General features: G+C 42.3%; 1 protein-coding gene across 3 annotated transcripts in view; it reads right to left on the bottom strand.

Annotated features, from left to right (window-relative positions):
• Positions 1–25173, bottom strand: part of dpr12 (defective proboscis extension response 12) — a 175993-nt gene extending 150820 nt beyond the window's left edge. The window contains exons 1-2 of one of the 3 annotated variants that reach the window (XM_066728316.1): positions 25029–25173; positions 23889–24520 (exon numbers count right to left, since the gene is read on the bottom strand). Coding sequence is in view for 1 of the 3 variants with exons in the window: in XM_066728314.1 (XP_066584411.1) it covers positions 13084–13193 (110 nt within the window). In the remaining 2 variants the exon portion in view is untranslated. Of the gene's footprint in view, positions 1–13083; positions 13318–23888 lie in introns of those variants that run through there. The other 2 variants (XM_066728315.1, XM_066728314.1) reach the window with 2 other exon arrangements.
• Between the last annotated feature and the right edge of the window lie 888 nt (positions 25174–26061).

Below are 26061 nucleotides of genomic sequence, written 5' to 3'. Positions count from 1 at the left end.
CGAGCCTAAATTAATCAATCATTCATTAAACTCCGAGGCACCAATCAATTACCCCTCCTCCCCGCACCTCTCCAACCCCTTCTCGCATCGTCCGATCTAATTTGCCGCAATTTTCTTAATTAAAGCCGAAAGGAGACTGCTCGAATAGAGATCCTCGCTTGGACAGATATTTTTCTATCGCGGAAGCAAAAATACCGTTCCTTTCCCAGCAATTCGCGGAGATGTAAGTGCGAGGAGGCGTTTGACGTAATGATTTTTTAGGTAATAAAATAAAAATGGCTACGTCCAATTAAAAGCAGAGATTGCCAAGCGGCAGTAGCTCGTATATAGAGGCTCCTTTCTTCTCTGCGGATTTAATAAAACTGAATAATACATTGCTTACTTTTTGCCTTATCCCGCTATTTATTCACGTTCTTCGGGGTATATATTCGCTCTTCGTGGGAGCATTCTTCATTAGTGCAGCCATGAATAAAAATATCTCACGGTTAAACAGACTATTATTGATCTCGACTCCTTTCCTTGGCTGGCTCTGCAATGAGATTTCTCCTTCGTTACCGTAGAAATCGTTTGATTTTCCGCAGTTTATTTCGCAGGAAACGTCTAAGTTCAAGGCTCCGTTATTTAACGAGCTCCGCTTACCCCAACAGACAGAAACTCGCGTAAAATAATTATTCGTTTAATAAAGCGTGCAAAAAGGGACGATTAAATTAACTTTTGTGAGAAGCTCTTGGTAAACCGTCCAACGAACCAAGAAAGCCAATGAAAGAAACGCCAGTTTCTAAAAATTTCATTTGCCTTATGAAATGAGTAACGCGTTATGAAAGAAGTGACTGAACATTAAAATAAAATGGTCGGTACTATTTTATTTCAAAGCGTAATGTTTTCCTTTCGATTAGCGCGGTAAAATCGTGGACAAGTATATAACATTCCATTTAATCACCAGTGAGTAATTACAAAGTCGATCGTTTGCTAAATTGCATTCAAATTTACATTAGCTCGGATATGAAATTTTGTAATCATTTCGGATAGAGTATTTATTTTAATATTCACTCTATTTTACAGATATATATATAACGCAGTAATCCCTACGCTTCAATCGTATTATAGAGAGTACCATCGTGTTGTTAAATGAACGCTACGATTTTTTGTCCATTTCCCTTTTTATTAGCACCATATTTTCATGAAGAGAAAAGCTACGGTAATTTATTTTTGTTCATGTCGCAAAGATGAGTAATGCAAGATGAGTCAGCACTGCACGGTTGGCTTGTCTAAGCAAATAAAAAGGATAATGTAGCGTAACAAGTTTAATTAAGGTGAGTGTTGTAGGGTTTTTTGCCCCATATATATTTACACGTTGTACACCGAAAACCATTAAATGGAGATTCAATCTCTGATAACTTTAATAAAGATTCATAGGAAAAGGGCGCGATAAATTAAGTGACACGTGAAATAATAATTAACCCTCTCTCACTCTCTCCCCCTTTCTCTTCCCCGTTTCATCCTTGCGAGATATTTCTAAATATTCCATTATCAAACTTCATTAAAATAAATTAGGCATGTTAAACGAAACGCCAGTAAGATAATCCTCCTTTCGCTAAATTTAATCAAATCGACAGTTCATTTTGCACAGTATATTTATGTTATATTATTCACATTAAACCGCCATTTTCAATTAACCACGAATGTTAATTCTCGGATATTGAATACACGAAAAATAGGTTCACCTCGCAAAGATTTAGAGGAAATTGAAAATTTTAGCGAATTTCTGACGTTTTGTGCAAAACTGATTTGAAAAGAGGCAGGGAAATTTTGGGACACATTTGTAAAAGTTTTAACATTGCAAAAATTATTACTTGATTAAATCTAAATTAATAACGATTATGCGATCCAGCGATAAGAGCTCCATGTTCTCGTACAGGTCACCAAGGCTGCAGTTATCAGAGTGAACACTCCTCTGGGAAATAACGTTGATATAGATATTGGATGTATAGTGCACGAACGACATTAATAATGAAACGTTATTTGCATTGCGCTGGTATACGTTTACCCGAACGGTGACCCGATGTTAAAGCTCATGGTCTTCGGTTAACAGGCCGGGCAAAATCCTCCTATCTCCCATTGCATTCTCGATAATGATAAGCATAAAACTACCCCTTTACGCTCTCACCCCAGGTGCGTTGCGAATTCCCGTCAGCTCGAGAACGCGGGAACAGACGAAACTCGATAAAAATGTCGGTCTCGATATACGTGTATACCACTGAGCAATTTACCCCAGGTCAGAATTTCAACAAGAAGGAAAATTCAGCGGATTATAATTATAGAACGGCGAACAAAACGAGTCCTGTTTCCCACGAAAGTTCCTTCCTGTCGGATCTCATTCGAGGGTCACGTTCTTCAAGAATTGTCCCTCGATCTCCTCGTCGCTGTAATCGGAGTTGCCATTTGGTTTATTGAATCGCGAGGTTCCGAGCTGTTACATGGCTCTAATTAGGGCTCTCGTGAGTTGTTTTTCAGCGTTTCGAGGGGTGACAGCTCGGTTGGTTTGGTAGAACCGGTTGAAAGGGGTTGGAGATGGGACTCTGAAAACGATAGCTGCGGTCTCTGACGCGGTACGAACAATAAGTGTCTCGTTGACACAGCAGTTTGGAGTACGTCAGTCACGCGCATCCCATCGTCCAGCAATACTTGTCGTCTGTAATTAGCCTAATGGCTGGACGGCACACACGTCGTTCTCAACGAACGCCTGTGGTTCTCGTCAACGCCTCGCTATTTCCCAGATTCACCCCCTCCCCTCCAATCCCCACGATCCAGTTTGCAAGAACAACTCTGTCAACCCTTCCACCACACGAGGCACCAGTCCCCCGACATCGTTTTACTAACCTGATTTAATTAATCAAACCCCCTATAACGATCGAGGTATGTAGATATAGTTATGGAAAAATACAATTGAATTTTCATCAAGCGATTTCCTCGCTCGATCGAACAAACAAAACCTTCCGATTCGTATAACAGTGGAGCGCGATATGCGATATTAAATAGGGATGATAAATTGGCATAATTTAGAATTTCGTTTCCATCCGTTACTGGCTTACGTTGTTCTTGATGGTAACGGTAAATCATTGCTTCTAATGGTTCACCGTAAACAAGTTGCAAGCAGTAACGAAGTTTCAGATTGATCGGCGAAGGGTTGGATGGAAAATTTCTACGGGGATACACGTGAAACTCGTAGATAGCGTAAACTATTTTTGACGAAAACTGCGAGCAAGCAAGGAGCGTGCATTAATAATCGCATTAATGAACGTACGAACGTTGAGTAATCTGTATGAATAATCCAGTTGTGCGTCGCGTGGTTTTGCGATGATATACGGCCTTACCGCGTGATTATATGCAAATATCCGCGGTTTTCTTTATGCCCGAAGAGAAAAAACGACAGATAGAAATAATCGCATTGGAATTTGTGTCGCGTGCCACGGAGTGGGGCTGAATTATGTGTAATGAGGGATAAATAAGCGGCAAGACGCGTTTCTACATGTATATATTAAACACGTGCGTATATATAAGTGCGCGAATTCAAAATGAATGGTGGCGTTATAAATATTGTGCTGGGATAAAAAATGGTACTTTAGGGCTGAAAGTGCGTGAATGAGAAGATATGTACGGTGTTATTACCAGCAATATGTGCAGAGAGTGCACGTGTGTGTGTGCGCGCGTGTGTGCGAGAGCGGTTCGTGGAACTCGGCGAACACCTACATTATGCCAGGTGCGGTTAGGTTTTACCTATCACAGGGGAAAACGGTGATAAGTGACCGACGAAATTGTAACGAGTCGTGATTGTCGGTGATTTATTCGAGCAGCCCTAAACGAATCAAAGTATCGGTCTCTATATTCTTGGGGCTTTAACTTACAGGCGAATGGACGACAAATCTTGCTGCGATATTCTATTTAAGTTTCTCGATGGCATCGATAAGCAAAGAATAGAAACGTCGAAATCTTCAACGAGCTTCTTGTTTATTTAACTTATGGAACTCCCATCTCCGGGATGCTTGGCAAGTTTCTCAGTTCTTGACGAGAGGAAACAGGGATAAGTAGCGAAATCCATGATTTATCGATGAAACCACGAACAATCGAATGTGACCGATCCTACTGTGATTCTGTTTAACTTTTCCTAACGAGAGGACACTGGAAAACAAAGAATATACTCGTCGCAGTGCTTTCTGATTGTTTAACTTATGTAGATAAACTTATAGTTTGTTAAAGTTTCTTTTGAAATGGTCGGTGATGAAAGAAAACAGGGGTAAGATGTGAATGAAATTGCGGAATTTCGTGATTTATCGATGAAAACACGAACAATCGAATGACCAATTCTACTGTGATTCTACTTAACTTTTCCTAACGAGGGAATGCTGAAAACTGAAGAGTGTTCTCGTATAGTGGTGCTTCTTTATTATTTATACATAAACTTATACATAGATATATACTGCGCAGCAGCTTATTTCGAAATCGTTTCAGAAGTGAGAATTAATAAACCATGGATAATTACAGTGATTGCAAAAAATCATGATTGGTACAGTGATTGATTGGTGGAAGGAGAGATATCCGACCTGACGTTACAGGTAATGGCAAGGATTGGAAAACCAATTATATAGTGTACAGAATCCAAAGGACACCTTCCTTCGCAATGGCATCGCAATTCACTCGTCAGAATAATTTAGCGGGATCTATGGCCGATCGTAACCCCATACCACCGCAGCTAGGCTACGTTGTCTGTCGCTGAGATCACTTTCGATTCACTTCACTTTGTATCCGTCTCTATTCATGTACTCGACGAATCGCCAAGTTAATTGAAATCCTTATATTTGCATTTAGATTTAGTGCAGCGGTTAACTCTATCGATTGCCCGTTCCAAATTTCATCAAGTCTCATCCGAGATTGCTGGATCAAAGATTCTCGAGATCGACCCCTTACCTATGAACAATACCCACCAGGATTCATTACCCAACCCCCAGACTCTCTCGTATCCTTTATTTGCTTTTTATTAGCCCATAGCTCTCCCGCACATTCCACCTCGAACAATTATTTCTTAACCTTATTCCTTCATGGCTATCCTTAAATGTTCAAATACTTACTTACTACCTCATCCCTCTCCTTTCCCCTCTAGCTCAACTTGGTTCAGAACTTTCAACATTTCCACGAAAATTCCACCCTCGCATCATTACAGTAAATATCTACGAACTGTAACTCTCATGTTTTTATCCCAAACGTAACTTCTGCCTAGATCTGTAGGGTTTCGCGTTAAAAATATCTCACGGTAAGGCCACTAAACTCTTTCTGCCTGATTTAAAGTATATACAAGCTGGCTGAGATAATCGTTCGTAAATCTACGAGAATATATTTAAATTTATTGTTGAAAGTCGCACGGGCAAAGATTTCGATCGATACACACCACTGAGAGTGACACGCAAGCCACGTCTACGTTTGCATGTGGAATATACTCCATTGAAAATTATTCCTCCCTGCCATATTATATACGCCCCTATAAATCTTTCCTTTCTCCAAAGTTCCCCAAGGCAGAGAATAACGTTTCCTGCTCCGAATTTGTTTTCGATAATCTCTGGTAAAGGGGAGAAATCGTTTCTTCCCTCTATAATAATGCCCAGACGGCATCTAATAAGCATAATGCACCCGACTCATTATTGCTATCCGCGAGCTCCGATTGGATTATGATTGCATGTGTATTGCAATTTCTCTAAAGAAAATAAATTGCCCTAAAATCTTGATTGAGCAGGCTTTTCGTACAAACAAAATTCAACATTTCTATATTGTCTACGCTATACTCATTAATCTTTGAATTATGTTTCTTTTAATTACTTTGAAAAATTACAACCGTTTTTTTTTTGCGATCGTTGACAATTATTAACAGATTGCAATTGGATAATTATAATAGTTGGTTGAACAGTGTAGCGTGAACAGCCATGGCGTCACGTGAACAGATCGTTAATCGATTCGTATACAGGTAGATTGAATTAAAGTTCAGCTTAGATGGCTTACACGACCTGTACGATCATTCCTATATACCGTTGAAAAGTATAATCATCGTGCATAATTAACAACGATAATGACAACGAAACTTAATAGAGAAAAAGACAAAGGCTTTCAATATCGGGCCCGCTAAAATATTGAGTTCTCGATTCGCGGCTAATTAATGAAACCCCAATTACACCGATGTGTAGTAGTACTGCAGCTCATTAGGATCTTGTAGGTTGTTTTACGTCGCAGATTGCTTTTAATTTACACAAAACAATTAATGGATCACCACGTATTCGCTGTAATCATGAAAGATCAAAAGGATTTCTAACGATCTCTAATATAGGCCTCGCCATGTAATCCCCGAATGGTTTCTTCTTGTTCCACGTCCTTCCCACACCAACCGCTAATTAGGTTTCATTCATGAAAAACAATTAGTGGACTGCGTATAATAAACTTGTTTCGCGATTATTCATATGTACAGCATTCCATTGTTTTCCCGTGTAGATTTACACGAAACATTGTTATAATTCTTGGCTGAGGGAGAGTAGACTGCCTGGCCTATTTCAAAGCCACGGGAAGCTTAATTGGCGGGAGGGGAGAGAAGTAAAATACTCTCGAATAGACCAGCAGCTGGAATATTATTTATCTCTCTAAATCTTCCCCACCACCCCAAACGGGAAATTCCTTTAAATCCAATTGCTGTATCGCTCAACGTCGCGAAAAATCTTGACTTTCACTACTTAAATTTACTTTATCCAATGAATACCTTACTCTACTACGCTAAAAATTAACGATCGCGTTAATTCACGAGAGCCGCTCGTTAATCACCAATAAGAACTCATTTCGTTCGTGGAAAAGTGACTTTAACAATTAGAATTTCATTTTTTCTTACAGATTCCACTAGGGGTCTAGAAGAAATAAGGAATCGTCTGGAGGACAACGGTAAACAAATATTTATATCGATCCGAGCGAATAATTGGCAATTCAAATTCGTCGTAAAAAGCGAAAATTAAATTGACGGTAAAGCGAGGAGGATAGCGTAGATTTTGCTACCTGGATAGAAGCAAATGGCTTACTTGACTGTATATTTATGCGAGGAGTGTGGGAGTGGAAGAGATACGTTTGACGGGAATGAATAAAATTTAATGAAAGCTGGAGTTTAATGAACACTGAGAGCGCGATATCATTGGCGAGACATGGATTCGGTAACGCGGAAAGGATTCGGCATTCCTTTCGGTAATTAGTTCGGGCGCCATATTGTTTCATGGACCATTTAAGCACTTTGAAAGTCCTGGTTGCGTTAATTGTTTCGCTGGCTGGGGAGCCGGAAGTGTGGAGTGTGACACACGTGTGCGTGCGTTTCCGGGGGTGCAAGCTGTTGCAGTACCGACGCATATCGATGGAGAACAATTGATATCCGTCAAAACGACGACGTCGTAGGAATTGGGATTGATGTGCACGATGCCGTCACCGATCGATCGTTCTCTATTCCGAATTACGGTTCGTCCTTTTAAAATGCGCGTTTCCTGATAGCTCGATGAGTCTCTCGCTGATCGATCAAGATCCCTCTGCTGCTTCGTGTGCATCGCTTCAAGGGTCATTGACCTCTTGCGTAGAAACCCACGAGCGCTTTCGATTCCTCAACATTGGATGGATTATTGACAATTTTATTGGCTACATCGTTTTTATTGCGTTACACATTTTAACAAGATAAGGGTGGTTCTCAAGAGGAATATCTGCGGGAGACGATTTTCGGAATAGACACTTGGAAATACTCGAGCTAAGATAAAATTCTGTTTTACATATGGTCATTGACGCTTTTTAACGAAAATCATAAGAGCTTACGGTTTTCCAAAATTAGATGTTTTCTCTACAATTTCACTGGTATCAACGTTCTTATTACAATGCATATACATTTAAAAATGATAAAAGTGGTTCCCAAGAACGATTATTGAGAATATATTTTCAGAGAGAGTGTTGTAACCACCGAGTAAAGAAAAAACCGTTTTATTCATAGGGTCATTGACCTCTTTCGATGAAAATCACGAAAGTTTTCGATTCATCGATATTTCGTGGATTCTCCGCAATTTCCCAGCTAACATTGTGTTATTGCAATATACATTTTAACGCGTTGAGAGAGCGGTTATCAAGAGTGGCGATTGGGAAAGGGTTTTCGGAGTAGTCCGGCTAAAAAATGGACTCGTAAAAATCTGACTGGATGGAGCGAGGTTGGCAGAGTCCAGGAGTAAAAAGAATAAAAGAGCTTTAAGAGACGGCATTATCTGGACGACTAGGGGGTAAAGGGAATGGGATAGATCTAACAAATGACCGAGCTTTCCTTCCGCCAAAAAATAATAACCACCCTCGGGAACGGCAGGTCTCTGAAGCGGGAAATCCTTGATGAATAAACGCGGACGTATATGTAATCCCGTCACTCACGCGATTAACTACTGTGCGAAAGGAATATTGACTTGGCGTTTTTCGAGTGATGTCTTCCTCTAATGGAGATTTACCGATGCTTCCTTCGCAAAATTACGTCATTCGACACTTTTACCCAAGCAAAATTGTTAAAGACCTCATTGGAGCTGAGATATTTTCCCCATAAATTTATTCTTTCAACCAGGCTATTAACAATTCCTTCTCCGAGACGAGGCTCCGTTGGACGCGTGTTTCAAGGTTGCTTTGAGGCCTTCTGAGAAAATAAGCGGAGGTATCCTGGATTTGGGGGAGCAGATCCTAAATTAGAATCTGTATCCATGCGTGCAGCCACGAGATAAACGTGATTACGCTGGAGCAGAATAGACTAAACAGGAGGCCTGTTAGTCTTTATACGAGCTGGTAACATGCTCGTCCAGGTCGCATAAGCTCTGTGGGATGAGATCAGTTTGCGCCAACCTAATGAAATTAGGAAATGACAAGGGAAAATACCAACCAGGCATATTCATCAGTTACATAATCTCGTGTAACAGTTAAACCTTTTCAAGACCGTCGAGGCATATGTACAAAGATTGTATTTCTAATCGAACAATGACAGGACCATATGGAAGCTGCTTTATCCTTTGATTTCAATGATCCATGTGAAGTATATACCCCTGTTATTATTATTGGATCTCGCGCTTGGTGCTACTCGACATAAGCAACAGCAGCTTTGGGAAATTTAGTTAGACGTGTTTGTGCTATCGGCACATCCAAAGATTATTACTGGTATAGATCGGTTTGGATCCGATCTTGAAGCATTCATTGCAATTAGAAGGTACGTCGATGGTGGGTGATATAGTAACAGGAGAGCCAAAACGTGATTATCTCGCGGCTTTCAGGAGAGTCGAGAAATGCCATAAGCGAGATCTGCCCGTCTTTATAGCTGGGATCGAATTAAGCCAAGGCTCGTTTACAGCTGAAGCTAATGGATTTGACCATCCGTCGCTGACTACCGAGTACCCATGCGACTCGTCTTTTAACGATCGCGACACGAATCGAAAATAAAAGGCCACCTAACGAGATACAAGCTTTCAGTCGTGGTTTTTGCTTAGCCCAGACGTGACGAGTATCCCAACACCCCTTTTTCCTCCTTCTCCAAAGGAAAAACAAGCGCACCAGCATCCCGGCCGAGACCTCTCGAGGTCAAGTGTATCCTCTGTCTCTTCTCAATTTGCATCCCTTTCGATTAAGCTGGCGACTCTTGCCATTTTTAACGCTCCCTGCAGCGTCTCTCGGCAAGCCCCTCGGAACTTTAACTAATCGTCCATTGTAAAGTATTATTTTCGCGTGCGTTTTGTTGAACGCGAGGATTCGAGTCTTTCATAGGTCGAAAATTTGTCGAAACAGACGGATAAATTGTTCGTAAAACAATGGAGATGAAAGCTATCGGGATGCGGTACCCGACGTGCATGGGGCATAAAGAAAATTGATTAACCAAATCTATAGAATCATTGGATTGATACTGGGTGTTCTCGACGTTTCTTTTTCCATTCAACATTCGACGCCATAAAAGTTGAAATGGCCTTGGAAATATGCGGATCTAATAAAACGCTACATAAAAACGGGATGGCGGAGGATTTTCGAACAATAAGCGCGGCAGGGATGGTGGTGCCTGGCTTCGACTCGATTTCATTCGGATTTTCTCCCACTCTCTCGCCCCTACCTTTCTCTCCTGGTCTCTCTATCAATTCTGGAACGATTTTGCCCGAGGATAGTTCCGACCACGTGGGGTACGACACTTGGTACGTGGAAGGCGTGATCGACCCCACTTTAATGGGGTCACCAAGGAAAGCAAATAGTAGCCACTTATAATTCCCTAACTCGGGAATCAACACTACCCTTTGTACCCTCAGAATTCTCAGGAGCACGCGAAAACCCACTCCTGACGAAGGATCCAATTGGTCCCCCTTGAATCAACTTCCGACGACCAATGGACGGAATCAAGAAGAACAAATTACGTTTTGCGCAAATCGATCGAAAGCGCTTCGATACTCTTTTTTTACCCTTTTACCGCTTGGAATCTTCAAAGATTCAATTCATTTTTGTCCCAGACGCTGGACTAAAAGATTAAAACGGCAGGAACGATCTTGAAATTCGATATAAATAACAGGGAAAATTGGAATATCTTGAATAATATATATATATATATATATCAGGGTAGAGGGAATGGTGCTAGCATCAGCACTTTCGGATCGTAAATAGCGTATATTGAAAATTCACATACACGTCGTTCGTTCTTACGTTTCGTGTAATCCGTGAGAAAGCTCGTCACTGTAATCCATGGGAAGGAGTATTCGGCGTAATTGAATTTTCGATGAAAGACCAGAGAGCTATAACAAAACTTGCTTGTCCAATAACATGGGGTAAATAAGCAGCTGGTATATACCCATAGCAGTTTACTATCCCATTGAATTCCATTAATCAATGAAATTCCAGTAATTAAGTCAATTAAGCTCCATCTCGTCATATTTTTCTCTTCGATCAACCTGCGTTGAGCTATTCTCGTAAAGCTGAAAAATTCTAGCACGGTCTCCTCCGGTCTCTTAAGGGCTGTGTAAAAGCAGGGCTTTTATCAAACGGTACTTCGTTATTCAGGCTGCAAGGGTCTGAAAGCAATTATCTGCATTTCGGTGTGATTCTCGCAAAAGAGCAGCCGAGGAAATGGGAGGGGTTGATGGGGGTGGAAACGGTGGTTTTTCATGTCCAGCAGTAGTATTTTATAACGCATTAAGAGGCACGATGTTATACGAGAATCACAGGGTTCATCGCCTCGGCTCCGTCCAGAGATCGCATCTTTCGATCGATCCAGCTGGTTGCGACCCGTGTAGACATTCACCCTCAACACGAACAACCCCCCAACCCCCTCGTAGACATTCTTAAGCCTACAAAACTTCATCCAACTGCGCTTCTCTCTTTCCGCGAACAGTGCCAAGCCCCCAACTCCTTTATCATCCCTCTCGACTCCCTTCCCTTCCAAAACAAAAGCACCACCGTTTAATCCACTCAATCCTCTTACATTAAAATTCATCAGTAACCGCGATCCCAATCGCACGAGCTCCCTTTAATTCATTATATTAATCCATTAAACCCACTTAATTTCGCTTCCTGGAAACTCGTCTCTTATCGTTACGCAAGTGGCACGAATCTTTCCTTAAATTTATTGCAATTTCCCCTCCAAGTTTCAGTAGATCCGAAAATGAGTGCCAGCTAACTTCGTACTACGAATCCGCGGTAATTTGAATAAAGCTCGCGCGCGCCATACGTAACAGGCGGTATGGTTAATCTGCAATAATTTAAATAAAGCTTACGCGTTGCATAATACCAGTGTGTTTTCTTCCCCTATGCAACCCGCTTGGAACAAGGCAAATAATATCGCAATGGGCGAACCGTGTTATATTAGCTAAATATTTACGGAATGGTCGAGTATTGACGTCATTCCGAATGATTTTCCGTCCTCCAGGAAAATTGGGTGTTACTGCGGCGGTGAGAGATACGTTTTTTCCTGGATACGTACAAATATTGCTATCAAATCAAGCTAACCACACTATCAAGCACGATAAATATCGAGGTGTTCGCCTATAAGAATTAAGCGATCTTATTTCCGTGATTTGATTTCAGAGAGACTTACATATACTATATGTATATATATAAACGAAGAGGGAGAGAGTGGAGGCAGATCGTAAATAATTCGAAATGTCAGAACGATATATAAAAAATTGATCCGTCTTATTTGGACAAACGATCTGGTACCCTCTCTATACTCCATACTCCTGCCATTTTCTCAAGATGGAATGATCCTTGGGCAAATGGCTGGGCTTTATCGCGATATGTGATTGCAGGTTACGACCCTGTCTTCAAAGATTGGTCCGAATGAACGAACAAATGGACCAAGAATACACAAATATACCTATAGTAAAGTATATATTTTCAAAATCAATAAATAAAGCATAAAAGTTATTTTATTTTTGGATAAATACGTGCTGACAGTAGGACTTGGTTAGGTGTATTTATTGAGAATGACAGTGCGGGCGAGAGGAAGGATAGTCGCGTTAGGGTTAGATGCACATACGTATACACACATGCACACATACACACGCTTGACCTCGTAAAAGCGAGCAAAGCGTGTCAGCGAAGTGAGATATATCGACGCCAGCTACGTTATCAGCTCTCGAACTTGCCACGAAACTCAATTACGATTGTAAATTGTACTATATATATGGCACGATATCACTGGGGTGGTCGTACACTCTTTGCCTGTAAACAGCAGCATCTCTCGTATAAATCTACACTATCATAATTGAACGGAACAACTACATTCATTTTTACAACCCCTGCGATATCGCGAATTCCAGCAAAAGAGGAGGATCAAGAAGCTTGGAAAATCCTAGGACTTTCGCAGCGAGAGAAATGGACGTGGTTATATTGGCAGAATTGAATTATCGGATTGTCCGGTGAATCGTGCAGGACGTTTCTTGCACCGATGGGAGCGAGAGTTTCCGGATTGGTGAAATTCTGCTTTGCGAAAGTGAACAATGGACGAGAGGGGGGAGGAAGGTGCTTAAGAGTGGGTTAACGCACCTGTAATCGTCAAAGGAGACCGCGTGCACATGAGCAGGTGTGGTCAGCCAATTACAGATAGCTTTCAGGACGCACGTGCCGCATAAATCGCAATCGGGTAGACCGAGCATAGTCCCAATGTGCTGCGTTTGCAGAGAATCGGCCGGATTTTGCAGGACGTCACACGCGCTCCTCTGTGAAAGCCATGCACCCCCCACCACGTCCAGTCGGGGGTAGCAACCCCGTTTGTCCCAGTTCGTGACTGACCGTGCGTTCCCCTTGCAATCCAACAAACGCTTCGTCCTTCAGAAATTCAAATCACCTGAAACCTTTGCTCCGACTCTTGATCGTCCCTCCTGTAAAATGTATATATATAGCGCATATTGGCAGTTCTTCTATTTTGCAAATTACCTAGCAAATTCGGATCTCGAACTATATCTCTGCCAAGGAAATCAGAAAAATCCGTCTATTCATCAAGGACCGTCAAACGGTCAGCTGAAAATTCAACGGAAATGGACAAATATTCACCCAACGAGCTAATATTGCACGAGTCAGCTCAGTTTCATATCTGTACCGTCGACGCGACGTGTACACTAGAATTATTCAATGTTTGAATGTTTATCGTAGCTATTACAGCAATTTAATATCGCAACAAGTTTATATTATATTACTAACAGTTGGGGGTGGGAAGTTGAATGATGTAGTGCACCATTTGCGCGAAATGTTCATGAAGGGGTTTCCGGCAAATTCCTTCACGACGTCATTTCGGCTAGGAAAACGACTGTTGTACCACAAATCACGTCTTACGACTTACTCGCTCTGACCGTAATTAACTCGACGGCCAACTTCCTCCACTGTCACTCCTGAGACCGCCCGTCCGCTACTGCAGCCTGGATTTAAAACGGCCATTTCACACGGTTATATTCGGTAAAGGCTACTATACCCGATTTACCAGAACTTTATCCACCGACACTTACGGATAAGACCAAACGAGCCAGAATACTTTTCCACCCTAGCTCCCAACCTTGCTTCTCTCTTTCTCTCTCTCTCTCGTCAAATCAAATTTTTTATCCTTTAAAACAAATTATATATACTCGCTCGTCTTTTAATGTTTTAACACTATATTAAAGAAGAATAACAAGTTGCTTTCAGTATTAAAGAATTTATTATTAAATTTTTTGGTAATTTTTAAGTAATAGAATTTTTTATCGAGACATTGATTTTCCATTATTTGAGATAAACTGAGTAGTTGAAGCTCGTAGATATATATATATATATATATTTGGATGGTGCACCAGGGTTAAGGGAGGCATTGCGACGGAGGATTGGAAAGTCGAGGGATACGGGTGAAAGGTGAGAAAGATGTTGCAAAGTCCGATAGGAGTTTGCTCATCCACCCGCGGCGGTTCCTTCCAAAAGTAACGCCTGAAACTTTAAATCTCGCATCCTGCATTCACGACGCTTCTCTCCTGTAATACTCTCCAGCTGGCGTACACTTCGTTCTTATAAATTATTCTCCACCAACCGATACATAAATAGACGCTCTACTTTTTATCGGGATCATCGCCTCTCCCTAATCTCGAACTTTCGCTATTTCATCCAGCATCGCGCGCATTCCACTCAGAAATCCTGCCAATATTTGCCCGTGTCAATTCTTGTAAGGAAACTTGTTGATTGTCCAATTTATCAAAACAGATGTTTAAAGTGTGATCTAGCTTAAATAGTTATCAAGTTTTCTCTTTGGCTGGGTCAAATTTGCTGTCGGAATTAAATTGAGATATGACACTGCTTTCAGAGGGACTCGTTCTTTGTCACATCTTCCCCTTGCTAACCGCCGAGTCTCTCGTTGTAATATAAGCCCTTTAACGCGTGTATACATAACTCTGTCTTTTTGAGATCTCGTTACGCTTGCGGTATATATATATATATATATATCTGGAGCCTATAAATTTTCCAGCGACCTCAGCCAGCAAGCATCACCGATCATTGCCAAAACTTGGTAACTTTTTGCAAAGCAGGGAAAAAGACGGTGAACGAAAGAGAGAGGGTGTTAGGTTGAAGGAGGCTGGTGATATAAAAATATACCATATAGTACTGAGAGAGGGGAGAGTTTTGAACGGAGAAAGAGAAACACGAAGGGTGAGAAATCCCATTTGCAAAAACGACAAATTCTTTTGGCCTAAGTAGATAACACCTTACATTGTGAAAAACCGATTGGCCTGCGTGGATAAGACGCGAGACAGCTGGGCTGTTTCATGGAACGGAATGAAGGGGAAAGAATGAGAGAAGTGGCAAGTTGAGTGGGTGGTTTGTGGCTGGTGGAGGGAAGATGCGAATAAAGCGACGAATAAAAAGAACGAGGGAGAGAGGCGCGGTTGGACTCGACATAGTGTTACCCCGAGCGATAAACTCTGCCAGAGCGATCCTGGGGGAAATAAAGTTCCAGAATGGCAGGAGTGAGTAGACCCGCAAAGGTGGAACTCTTCTCTTTTCCTCCACTTCACCCCCCTGCTCTCGCTTGACCTCGTCAAATTACTCGCATGCCATCAGTTTCATCGACTTACCTACAGACGTCTCTCAGTGGGGCTTTCTTAACTGGAACGGAAGAGAGTGATAAGGATAAAATACGTCTGGTGACCCTGAACCAACTGACCTTCTTCCATCTTTCCGCTTCTTCCTTCTCGAGACCTTCTCAACACCTGATTCTCACCCTCGACACTCTCCTCTTCCTCTTAAAACCATTCTTCCAATCGTTTCATCCTGACCTTGGATTCCCTTTGACTACCTCAGCCCCCTGCCCCTGCTGAGATAGTTACCATTTCCCCTTAAAAACCATTCAATCGTTTTATCCTGACCTTGGATCATTTCCGATCAATTCCCTCCCTGCCTTGCTTGGTTCTCCAACATTTTCCATTAAAAATAACCATCCACTCGTTTCATACCGATCTTGCATTCTCTCTGATTAATTCCCCCTCTTCCTCACCTGGTGCTCCTTCTCTTTACTTAAATACTATCCATTTGTTCCGTTCTGACCTTGGAATCTCTCTGATCACCCTGTCCCACCATTGGATACATCGTCTTCTTTCCTCGAAAACCATTCACTCGTTCTATACCCTGACCTTGGATTCTCTTTGATCAACTGACCCCTTCACCCTCACCTAGTGCTCCATATATTCCCTTAAAAACCATCTACTTTCTCAATCCTTAGGTGAAACTCTCTGGAACCACCTCATCCCTCAAACATCGAAACTCATTGAAACTTTCAATGTTACCGTTTCAAAAGATCCATTGTCTTCGTAAAATTTAATACGAACCCTCTTCTCTTTATCCTAGTGCCATTCTTTTACTTTAAGAGGAATTAATAAAGTCAGCTCGTCCGATTGGTTTTTGAGATAGTCGCGGAGGAGTAGCTCGTAGTCTATTCCTATTTTTCTTTCGCGGAGGAAAAAGGGGAGTTCTCCTACCCTGACGCAGTGGTGGCTTCAACCAGATTACCCTTTGATATTCCCGATTCCAGCAGCAGCTTCATAATGCAAACTCTGAGGGAGATAAAATTTATGGCAGTTATAAAATTTTATATGTTTCGGGGGCCGTTTCCTTATTTTCCGAAATATCGATTTGTCCTTGGCAAGGACGATGGGCGCGCGCAGGGTCAACAAGAAACGAATGAATATTTTTGTCCCTAGCTGGGACCAGCTTGATTAGACGCCGCGCGGTGACGTTGGGAAAAATATAAATTCACTAAAGTTGTTTTTCATTTTTAAGGGTAATTTTATTTGGCCAGTTTTAATTTTACATCCCTTGTCACTGCGGCGCTGAACAATAATCCCGTTGCCGTTGTTTACACCTTCGGCTTTATTGGATATTACGTTGACGTAGGTATGGGTGTCCCGTTATATACGCGATTTAAGCCGATACTGTCCTTCCGTTATAACACAGGTCAGAATTCAGACAGTCGAGGAAAATGTTATTTGTGTTCAGGATACACAAGCCCCCGGCCTCGTTTCTTCGCGAATCGATCCAATTGGAAAACTAAAATATAATTCTTGTATAAATAATAATAAATTTTACTCGATATATCAAGAGCCACCCTCTCCCCTCGATCACGAAAAATCGAAACACGAATTTGCCCAGTTTTTTCAACTTTGTTTTAATTAAAAAATTATCCCACGAATTATCTCGCAAATCCACGCATGGTACCAGCTGCAAAAGCACCTAATTTACGAATGTAAACGCTCATATCTCTCTCATATTTTGCAGTAATAAACAACAAACGATCGTTGCAATAATCGAAGACTGCGAAATATATCATGAATTATTAATTTCCCGGCTTAAATTTTATTCTTGTGGAAAAATTATGAGGTGCAAATATTTGGTCTATGATCAATTAGAATGTTGAAGAGTGAAATGTTTGGCGCGAATGGTAGGACGGTGAAAAAAATTTCTTCGGGTACTCGAGGGTCGTCATTATTTCCAGTTTTACTCCTCGTGAATACGTCGATATTGCCGTATTTCCGTTCCAGTTAAGCGGGCATTGATTCGATTCCGGTATGATATTAGGCTACTAAAGGACTGTCGTATATCGGTACAGCCTCGGTTTGTAACAGTGGCTGGCTAAGCGCGATTATTATTACTGCAGAAAATCTGACAAATCCGATTATACTCGATTGCTCGAAATATGTCTCTGAATAATGGTAATTGCAGTTTTTCCTTCAACCCCAACGTTGGAATATCTTGATCGATACTAATGCCTTGTGTTGCTTTCTTTACATTCATTTGCCAAATTGCTCTCGCGTATCAATAGGGCCAAATCTATAGTAATAATATCACTGCAAAGATTCGTATCATTGGAGGAAACACGACAATCGCGTGAAATCGGTTTTGGTAATATTGAAAAGATAAATAAGAATGTAGAGTTTTTATAGACTATATATTTTGAGCGTAGGACACTTTCCACGGCACGAAGCGTATAAATTTAGCGTCCTTCGAGTCCCCTTCGCGCCGTCGGTGCCTTAAAGCTGTCGAATTTACGTGCGTGGGGGTGTTTGCAGGGGGTGGAAGCAGCGCATAACTAAGGATAAGCAGGGGTGGCCCATTCTGGGACAGTGATTGATAAGGATATAACGTAAGGCATCTCCGGCCGAGATACCCCGATAAAGAAAGATCCTCCTGTAATCGGCACCTACACCCCACCCACCCTCTCAACCCCTTTTCCTAAATTCACCCCAAAATCGTGTAATACATCTCGCATAAATCACGGAATTATTCCAACGTATTTCTCGAATACTTTTTCCTTTACCTATACTTTCCTCCTGATTATATATTTATATCTTTATTTATTGCCTACACCCATCCACACCAGCTATATACTTTCCAGCGTCTAATTGACCCAACGATACTTTAACACTGATTCGCGAATTATCCAATACGTCAGCCCGCAGAACTGCTGGACAGGACGGAATTATTGGACGATCGAATTAATTAATTCGGTTCATCGAGTTAGCCTAATTTCATTCGTAAAATTCAATTGATACGTTTATTCGATTAACGAACGAGTCCCGTTAACTTTTATCGTAGTCGTTTGCCGATTTTCACCCCGCTGAACGCGAAATCTCAAACGTCCCGTGGTGATTAAAGTTTCGCTTGTTTTCTCTCTGTGTGAGAATGTAAAAGTGTTTGCCCTTACTCACCCATTTTGCAATTTAGAGGTTTGTTCACCCCATTGTGTTCATAGTCAAAAGGTCGTCAATTCGATCGATCTTTATTCTTTGTCGAAGAATTTTCTAGGATCGAAAGCGGTTTTTAGGATTTTCCAGCGAAAAGCGATAAAAAAAGCGAGCTTAATACATAAATGCATATCGAACGATGCTACGAGATAGCTGCAGTCGTTAATGTTATCCAAACTGTTTCCTTAGTATGGAAACGTCATTAGTGTCAGGTTCACGATTCAGCAAATCAGCACCCTTAATTATTCATGCTCGTCCCGGTAGATATGACGCATTTTAAACGCAAGAGGGAGATAATTGGCGAGGAACTAATGGAAAGTTTGGATTACCGTCATTGTCTTCGTATGTAGGTCGTCGGGAAGTGCGCAAGATCTGGCCAAGTTAGTCTGGCGACGTATAAGCGATCAAGTAGTTTCAACGGTGCCGATGTTCTCCAGTCAAATAAGTATACTCCCACAAACTGACAAGCGAGCCTAATAGCTTTTCATCTCAACAACCATTATCGCCGACTTATCAAAGTCCATACAGTTCCTTTTCAAATTTTTCCAACCCCCAAACCTAATATTTCACACTTTGACGAACGATCGATTCCCCCCCCCCCCCCTCTCCCTCCAAAAAAACATTATTCACGCCACGCTCTTCTATATCGAACGCACGTAACAACAACGGTGTAACCTAATAAAAATCTCAATTGTAATATGTACAATTTTGGTATTATGTTTTGTCGGAAGGAACGAGTCAAATTTTCGTTACAGGGTGTGCACTTTCCAATAATATGGCGAAATTTTTACGCATCCGACTGACTGAACGTTTCCGGATTGGAGGGGGGGGGATACGAGGAATTCGTTTTATTTTGTAGAACATGGAAGATTACTGGATTTAAAATCGGTCGATTAACGCGATTAGCCGGGAGCCAGAGCGTCGAGCGTTAAGCGAGTTCGTGCGCTGGTAAAACCCTCTAAATTTCGCATTTAATTCGTACAATGACTGGCTGCGAATGTCATTAAGGGAAACTACCGGTACATGCCGGCACGTTGATATAGTATATCGGTCGAACGGATCACCGTATTGTATTTATCTGCATACGTTTCATCGACAAATTTGCTTTTATATTTTTACATCCTGCGAATAAATTCATCAAGCATCGTCCTATCGCGCCATAAGCCACTTGTTTGTATTGCCGCACCAATACAAACGAGTAAACTTGCAAATATCACGTATAAAATCATCATTTGCATTAGGGCGAAACAACACGCAGTGCTCGAACGCGTGTTGGGTGTCCCAGCTTCACACGAATGCATTTCGTTGATATTAAAGCACGCCGTTGGGAAATAAGCTAATATTTTTAATAGGAAAAAATCAATCTTGACGAGAGGAAGAAATAATTGCTTTGAAAATGCCTATCGAAATTGTAAATAAAACGAGCATGAGACCTTATTTGTATCCTTAACACTCGCTTCAAGTTACAATTTTACAGCAGGTTAGCCTGACTCAACATTTTCAATTGCATACATATATACACCTCTCTTAATGTAATCCATCAATTTGAAAGTTTCCGCTTTGATTTGTACGTCAGATTGGATGTAAAAGGATGAGAGATGTAAAACTATTCAATCATACGTATATGTCTTGGGTATTTTGAAAAGAATTAAATAAAAAAGCTTCAAAATTTCACAAGCTCTATATATATTCATGCTGGGTTACTCTAATCTAATTCTGTATATAGCTAAATCATAAAATTGTGTATATTATATAATCATTATTTTTATATTTATACGTATGTGTAAACGAGGGATGAAACGGGACATGGAACGAGATTTTGAGAATCGTGTATAAACGAATTTGACGATGAAACAGGTAGGATAAATTTACTACATTTTTAACGGAGAAAATTCTCCCTTTCGAGACAAAGCAGCAATGGCCTTAAAAACGAACAGTAAAATTGTGAATAGAGCAGGGAATGTAACGAGAGTCAAATATATCGTTGTCCTTAAAATTTACGTACAACGATTAATTTCCTTTATGTTTATATATACGTATCCTTGAACGGAAGATGATGTGGAAGACAGAACGAGATGTCGAGAATCGTATTAACGAATTCCATGGCGAAGGAGGATAAACGAAAAAGTTATTCCCAAATTGAATCGTATATTTTGAGTTGAGGACGGTGATAATATTATGTATATGATTTTAATACACGCATAAAGTACACGTACAGGTAGAGCTCTCGAGCAAACTTAAGGCATTAAAAGCAATTTCAGCGAAAATTTCCATCTCGCGACGCGCTTCTCGTCCTTTTAACCGTAATTCCACACGAGGCACTTTTTAGATTCGAGGCAAACTGCTCCTCGAGAAAACTCCTAAGAGGACCAGCGCGATCCACCCAGCTACCGTCGCCCCCTACTGCACCTTCCCAACAGGAGCCCACTCTAACGCTGTTTTCCCTGCGAAACATAAATTTCAGCCTCTACTGCTCTTCGCTACTTGTCGTTATTAAGATTTTCACTACAAGTCCCATTTTTCTTCTAATATATATACACAGGTATGTATAGGAACACTAATATATCATATCGACTATCGAACCCATGCACTTAGACTTTTCTACACCGATTATATACACGCACGAGCGAGGATCGCTGAAAATCTAAAATGAAGTTTGTATTTTGTAAACAAATATAAAGAGAAGAGATAAAGAGAAAGAAGAAGAAAAGTGAAAAGAAAAATGGTCGAAGTAGCCGGTGTAATTAAAACTGTGACAAGCACACAGCTGTCACGCACAAACGTTCATTTGCCGCTGGGGTGGGAAGGTTTGAGACAATAAGAGGCAGCTATTTCTTTATTTCTGCAACGAGAAAGTCGGTTCAAAGTACACTTCTTGCTCGTACTGTTTGCTGGGAAACTGATAATGAACGGAGGATCCAATAAGAGCGTGGACAGTGCTGAAACACGCGTGTGGAGTGATGACCTACGAGTCCCTCCCACTTCGCCCTCGAACACGTATGACGTACGAAGAACAAAAATGTTATCTCGCTTGAAATATTCATTCGAAATTAATGAACGGAACGGTCGATTTTTAATTTCCACTCAAGATTGATCGGCCGAGACTTTTTCTCGTAACTCAAGAATTCACCCCTACTGGATTTTTCCCTGGATTAATCAATGAGGATTTGATGATCCGTCTCTATGGGAGATAGGTTCTCGTTTCGTAATCAATAAGAAGTGGCTCTATCAACTGACGGAGCCCTTATTCTCCACGTAGGAAGTACGAACCGACCGAATTCAGAAATCCATGAATTTCACACTCGGTATGATACGCAGGAACGAAGTGATTAAGTCTTCCAACTCACTGTGCTGGGGCTAATAGATATCTAATTTGCTTCGACGAGCACGTGCGCGATGGATGAACGGATCAAATCTTTCCAGAGCTTTATACGATTGCCTCATCATTTATTAACCCTTAACCCCGACAGAAAAACATCACTGACCCACTTCGACCAATTACAATCCTGCTTATAGAATATCCTCGAGACGAAGCTTCGAATAACATATGGATTTACATCTGGGAAAACTAATATACATACGAAAATTACCTCGAATATTCCATCGATTTCGAACGGACTTTAATTGGTCAAAGATCCAGTTAAAAGCAGACTGCGAATAATGTAATAATGAGTCGCGCATCGGTGTGAAATAAAGGGACAGTAATTTTCGTCTTATTTTTGGTCAAGACACACGAGCAGAGGGAATATGGCGGGCGCATGGAACGCATTTGGGAATTTTGCTTAATCGAGACGAATCGGGTGACTATGAATTAACAGGGTTAATACTCGGGGGAGTATGATAATAACGTGTCGGGAGTAAGCTTTAAGAGGTAATCAGACCGAGAGTAGCGTCAAGATAAAACAGCCAACCGTAGACGTTTCGTCGTTGCACGCTTGAAATCGTCAAGATTTCCCAGAAGTTTTCCGGGAAAAGTCACATTTTCACGCAGGACTCTTAGTTTGCTTCAAAGTTGATTTTAAGCACGAATAAACTGTATATCGTACGGGAGAGCGAAGCTTAGCGATCGGTGCAACGAATCGGGCGGACTAATAACGTTTCATACTACTTATACTTTGCATGGAATAAAATCTTCAATCAGTTCTCGAAACGAATGCACACCTGCACAAGTCTCGCGTTGATCGGTTTATAGCGTTTAATGTTACTGTGCACAGCGTTTGTTTCGAGTTTGATAATCCCCTGGTTTAACATAATTAAAGTATTAATATTTATTTCGCATTCATCAACGATCGCCCAATTGAGCCAGGGTATTAATTGGAACAATCGATTCACGATTATCCGTCAGTCAGATTGACGAGCGTTGATACACTTGGTATTTATGATTCTTCGGGGCTGGCGTTAATTACTTTTTAATTCGTTCAGGATTGAGCGAGACGGAAATAAAATTGGCCAATCGAATCCCGTATCGTTGGATCGGCTTTATTTACAAAATTTATCGCGGATCGTTCCTATTAATGCACTTCCTGGGCGTTTCGTGCTGGCGCAGCTGCATTCGGAATCATAACGAATCAGTTGGGTAGCGCGCTGCTCGTGTAAACTAGCATTACGCAACAATAGAATTCCATGCAGAACACAAACCGCGCCGGGACCACCGTATAAATCGCGCCCGGCGCCGATAAAATCACAATCGTCCCGAGCAACATCACCGCCGGCGAGCCAAAACCAACCTTGAGCCACACATTTTCACAATCTCCGCCCGATCCACCGATAAAATACACCGAAAACGATCTTCCAGAGACTCCCCCAATCGCGGGGCTCGATTGGTGGAGGCGAAACAATCCAATCGGTTCTGCCGATTTTCAAATCGATCACAACAGTAAAAACTTGACTGCACGATTAACGAGAAAAACTCCCGAGTGTATTTTCTCCTCTCGGGACGAGGGAGAGAGACGATTAATCAGCATTTTTTGCAGCTCGAATTTCTTGATCGAAGGGTGGGGGTGGAGAGGTATTTGAGAATCGGGCCCGCGAGGATCGGTTAGTTTTGGAGTCGCCGGTCGAGAGTCGAAAAGGACGAAGAAGGAGCACATGATGACTCACTTTTAGCGCGGGTAGGTGGTACACGGTTGGTCCACGTAGGGATCACCACTTTTCAATCTTCTCCCCTTCCGGTTTCCCCTTGGTTTCCGCTTTCTTACGAAGACACGTCACTCACACACTCACTGCTGCAGGTGGAAAGTTTCGCCGGCAGCTGAGGAATCCGGATACAAAGGACCCTCCTGAAAGAGGGTTACGGCCTGAGACGCATGATTCCCGGTCGAAACACCGGCCTCCCGGCCGTTTCCTGGGTCCTCAGGACCCAGCTCGTTCAACTTTGCCACCTTATTCACCGATTATCCGCGTGCACTTTCATCTCGCACTGTCAGCCATCATGATAATAACGACATGAGCGAAATAAGAATACTATACTGTCAAACACGAATCATCTGGTTCGAGTGGAAGGATCTCGAAATCGGAAGCTGCTGGATGGCCCAACGAATCCAGAGATCGTGGTTCTTGATCCACTCGACTCTTTGGCAGGGGTGAGAGGGTGGAATAAAAAAATGAACAACACTTGGCAGAGAGTAGAAAGGTGAGCCAATGGAATGGTTGAGGCCTCGACGAGAGTGTACCGTATTTCACCTAGTTCCAGGGAAAGTGTGTCACGCGAGAGATTTATGTTGGGTAGTTTCCTGTGGATGTAGTAGCATGGGAGGATCGGTAAGGAGAACGTTATCCTGTCCCCCTCTCTCTCTCACTCAGAAAGCTCGCAGGACGAGGGGGTAGCTGGATCCTGTCCGATCCGTCAGCACAGCCAGCTGGGTTTATCCTTTACCAGGGGAGGGGTGGGAGTAAACTTAAAGAGCGCGTGGACCGCTCTCTTCAAACTTCAATTGGAATCCTTGTCCTTGTGTCACGAGCCTCCCTGGCTCGTGTCGGATTTATCGTTGATGTTTCTACTGCGATTTGGCGCATAGCATCGTGAGTGGGACAGGGAGATGCGGGGGTGGGTGAAATATATATATTCATGGAGAAAGAGAGAAGGAGAGAAAAATAGAGAGAGAGAGAGAGAGAGAGAGAGAGGCAGAGAGATAGAAAGAGGTACAGCACTAAGGGTGGAAAAAGTGAGTGAGCGAGAGAGAGAGAGAGAGAGGGTTTAGGTATCAGTAGAGTTTCTCGCAGCTCGTCGGTTCCTCGTACTGTCCGCACGCGCACGCGCGTTTTTGCACAGGCGCGAAAGGTTCAGGGGTGGTTTTTAGGGTGCCGCACGCGCACGTCGAGGCTGTCGGAGGCCGTAAGCGACAGCTCTACGTCGAAGGAGAGAGAATCTCGCGCAGCGAGCAGCGCTGCACCACTACTACCACTGCTCGGTCAGCTCGTCTAAGCGGCGAACTCTCGCTAAGGGTGCGTCGCTGCTGACGCCGACGCCGACACCGCCGTCGACGGCGGCCTGGCGCAGGCGTTTTGCTGCACCGACGCATTGATCCCTGGAATTTCGTCGGGACGCCGCCGGCAAGGGCCGAATGTGTGTGTCCACCCGCGCACCTCCGCGTCCTTTCAACCCCCCTCCCCTCCACCACCTCCAACTTCACCCCCTTCTCTCCTTCCTCACTTACCTCACCTAGCCTTACCTCAACCCCAACATTCTCTCCCACCCTCAACTCCCAAGATTTTCTATCTCACTCGACTCCTCGAATTTTCTTCTTCTTCGCGTCCCCTTAGGATTTTACTAACCCCCCCCCCTTCCCTGTCCCTCTTTTACTACTAAAACACATGGACAGATTTTTTCAAACTATATAAAACGAAATTCCAAAGTCGACGGAAAACTGGTTACCTAGATTCGACAATTAAGTGGAAAGATTGTGAAATGGATCTGCCCGTACATCTCTCACTTTTTTCCACTATCTCTCCGGCGACGACTGCAAATCTTCTGGAAATCGAGTTTTTCAAGTATCGCGATGACAATCGATGAACTTTTTCTACGGGATTATCCCATTTTTTCCAGCGCGTTTCTCGTCCAGTCAGCACCGCGTTGCGAAAAAATTGCGTTTTTGGTGCCGAAGATACAGCGACGAATGTGGTTTTTGCCCCAAACCTAGTATATATCTACGCGTGTTTTTCTTCCCCTAATATGGACACGAATAAATTCACCGGAAATTTTCCGGGCTCGATCGAGGGAAATCGCTAGCTTGCCGTTGTTTTTTCGCTTAGCAATCGTATATCGCTCTGGAAG

Source organism: Prorops nasuta, unplaced genomic scaffold (assembly GCF_024137725.1).
Source record: "Prorops nasuta isolate Cenicafe-Biocafe unplaced genomic scaffold, Cenicafe_Pnas_1.2 PNAS00006, whole genome shotgun sequence".
In the NCBI taxonomy this organism is placed as follows: domain Eukaryota; kingdom Metazoa; phylum Arthropoda; class Insecta; order Hymenoptera; family Bethylidae; genus Prorops; species Prorops nasuta.
Note: the sequence above shows the minus strand (reverse complement) of the source record. Positions and strands in the feature narration are given on the sequence as shown.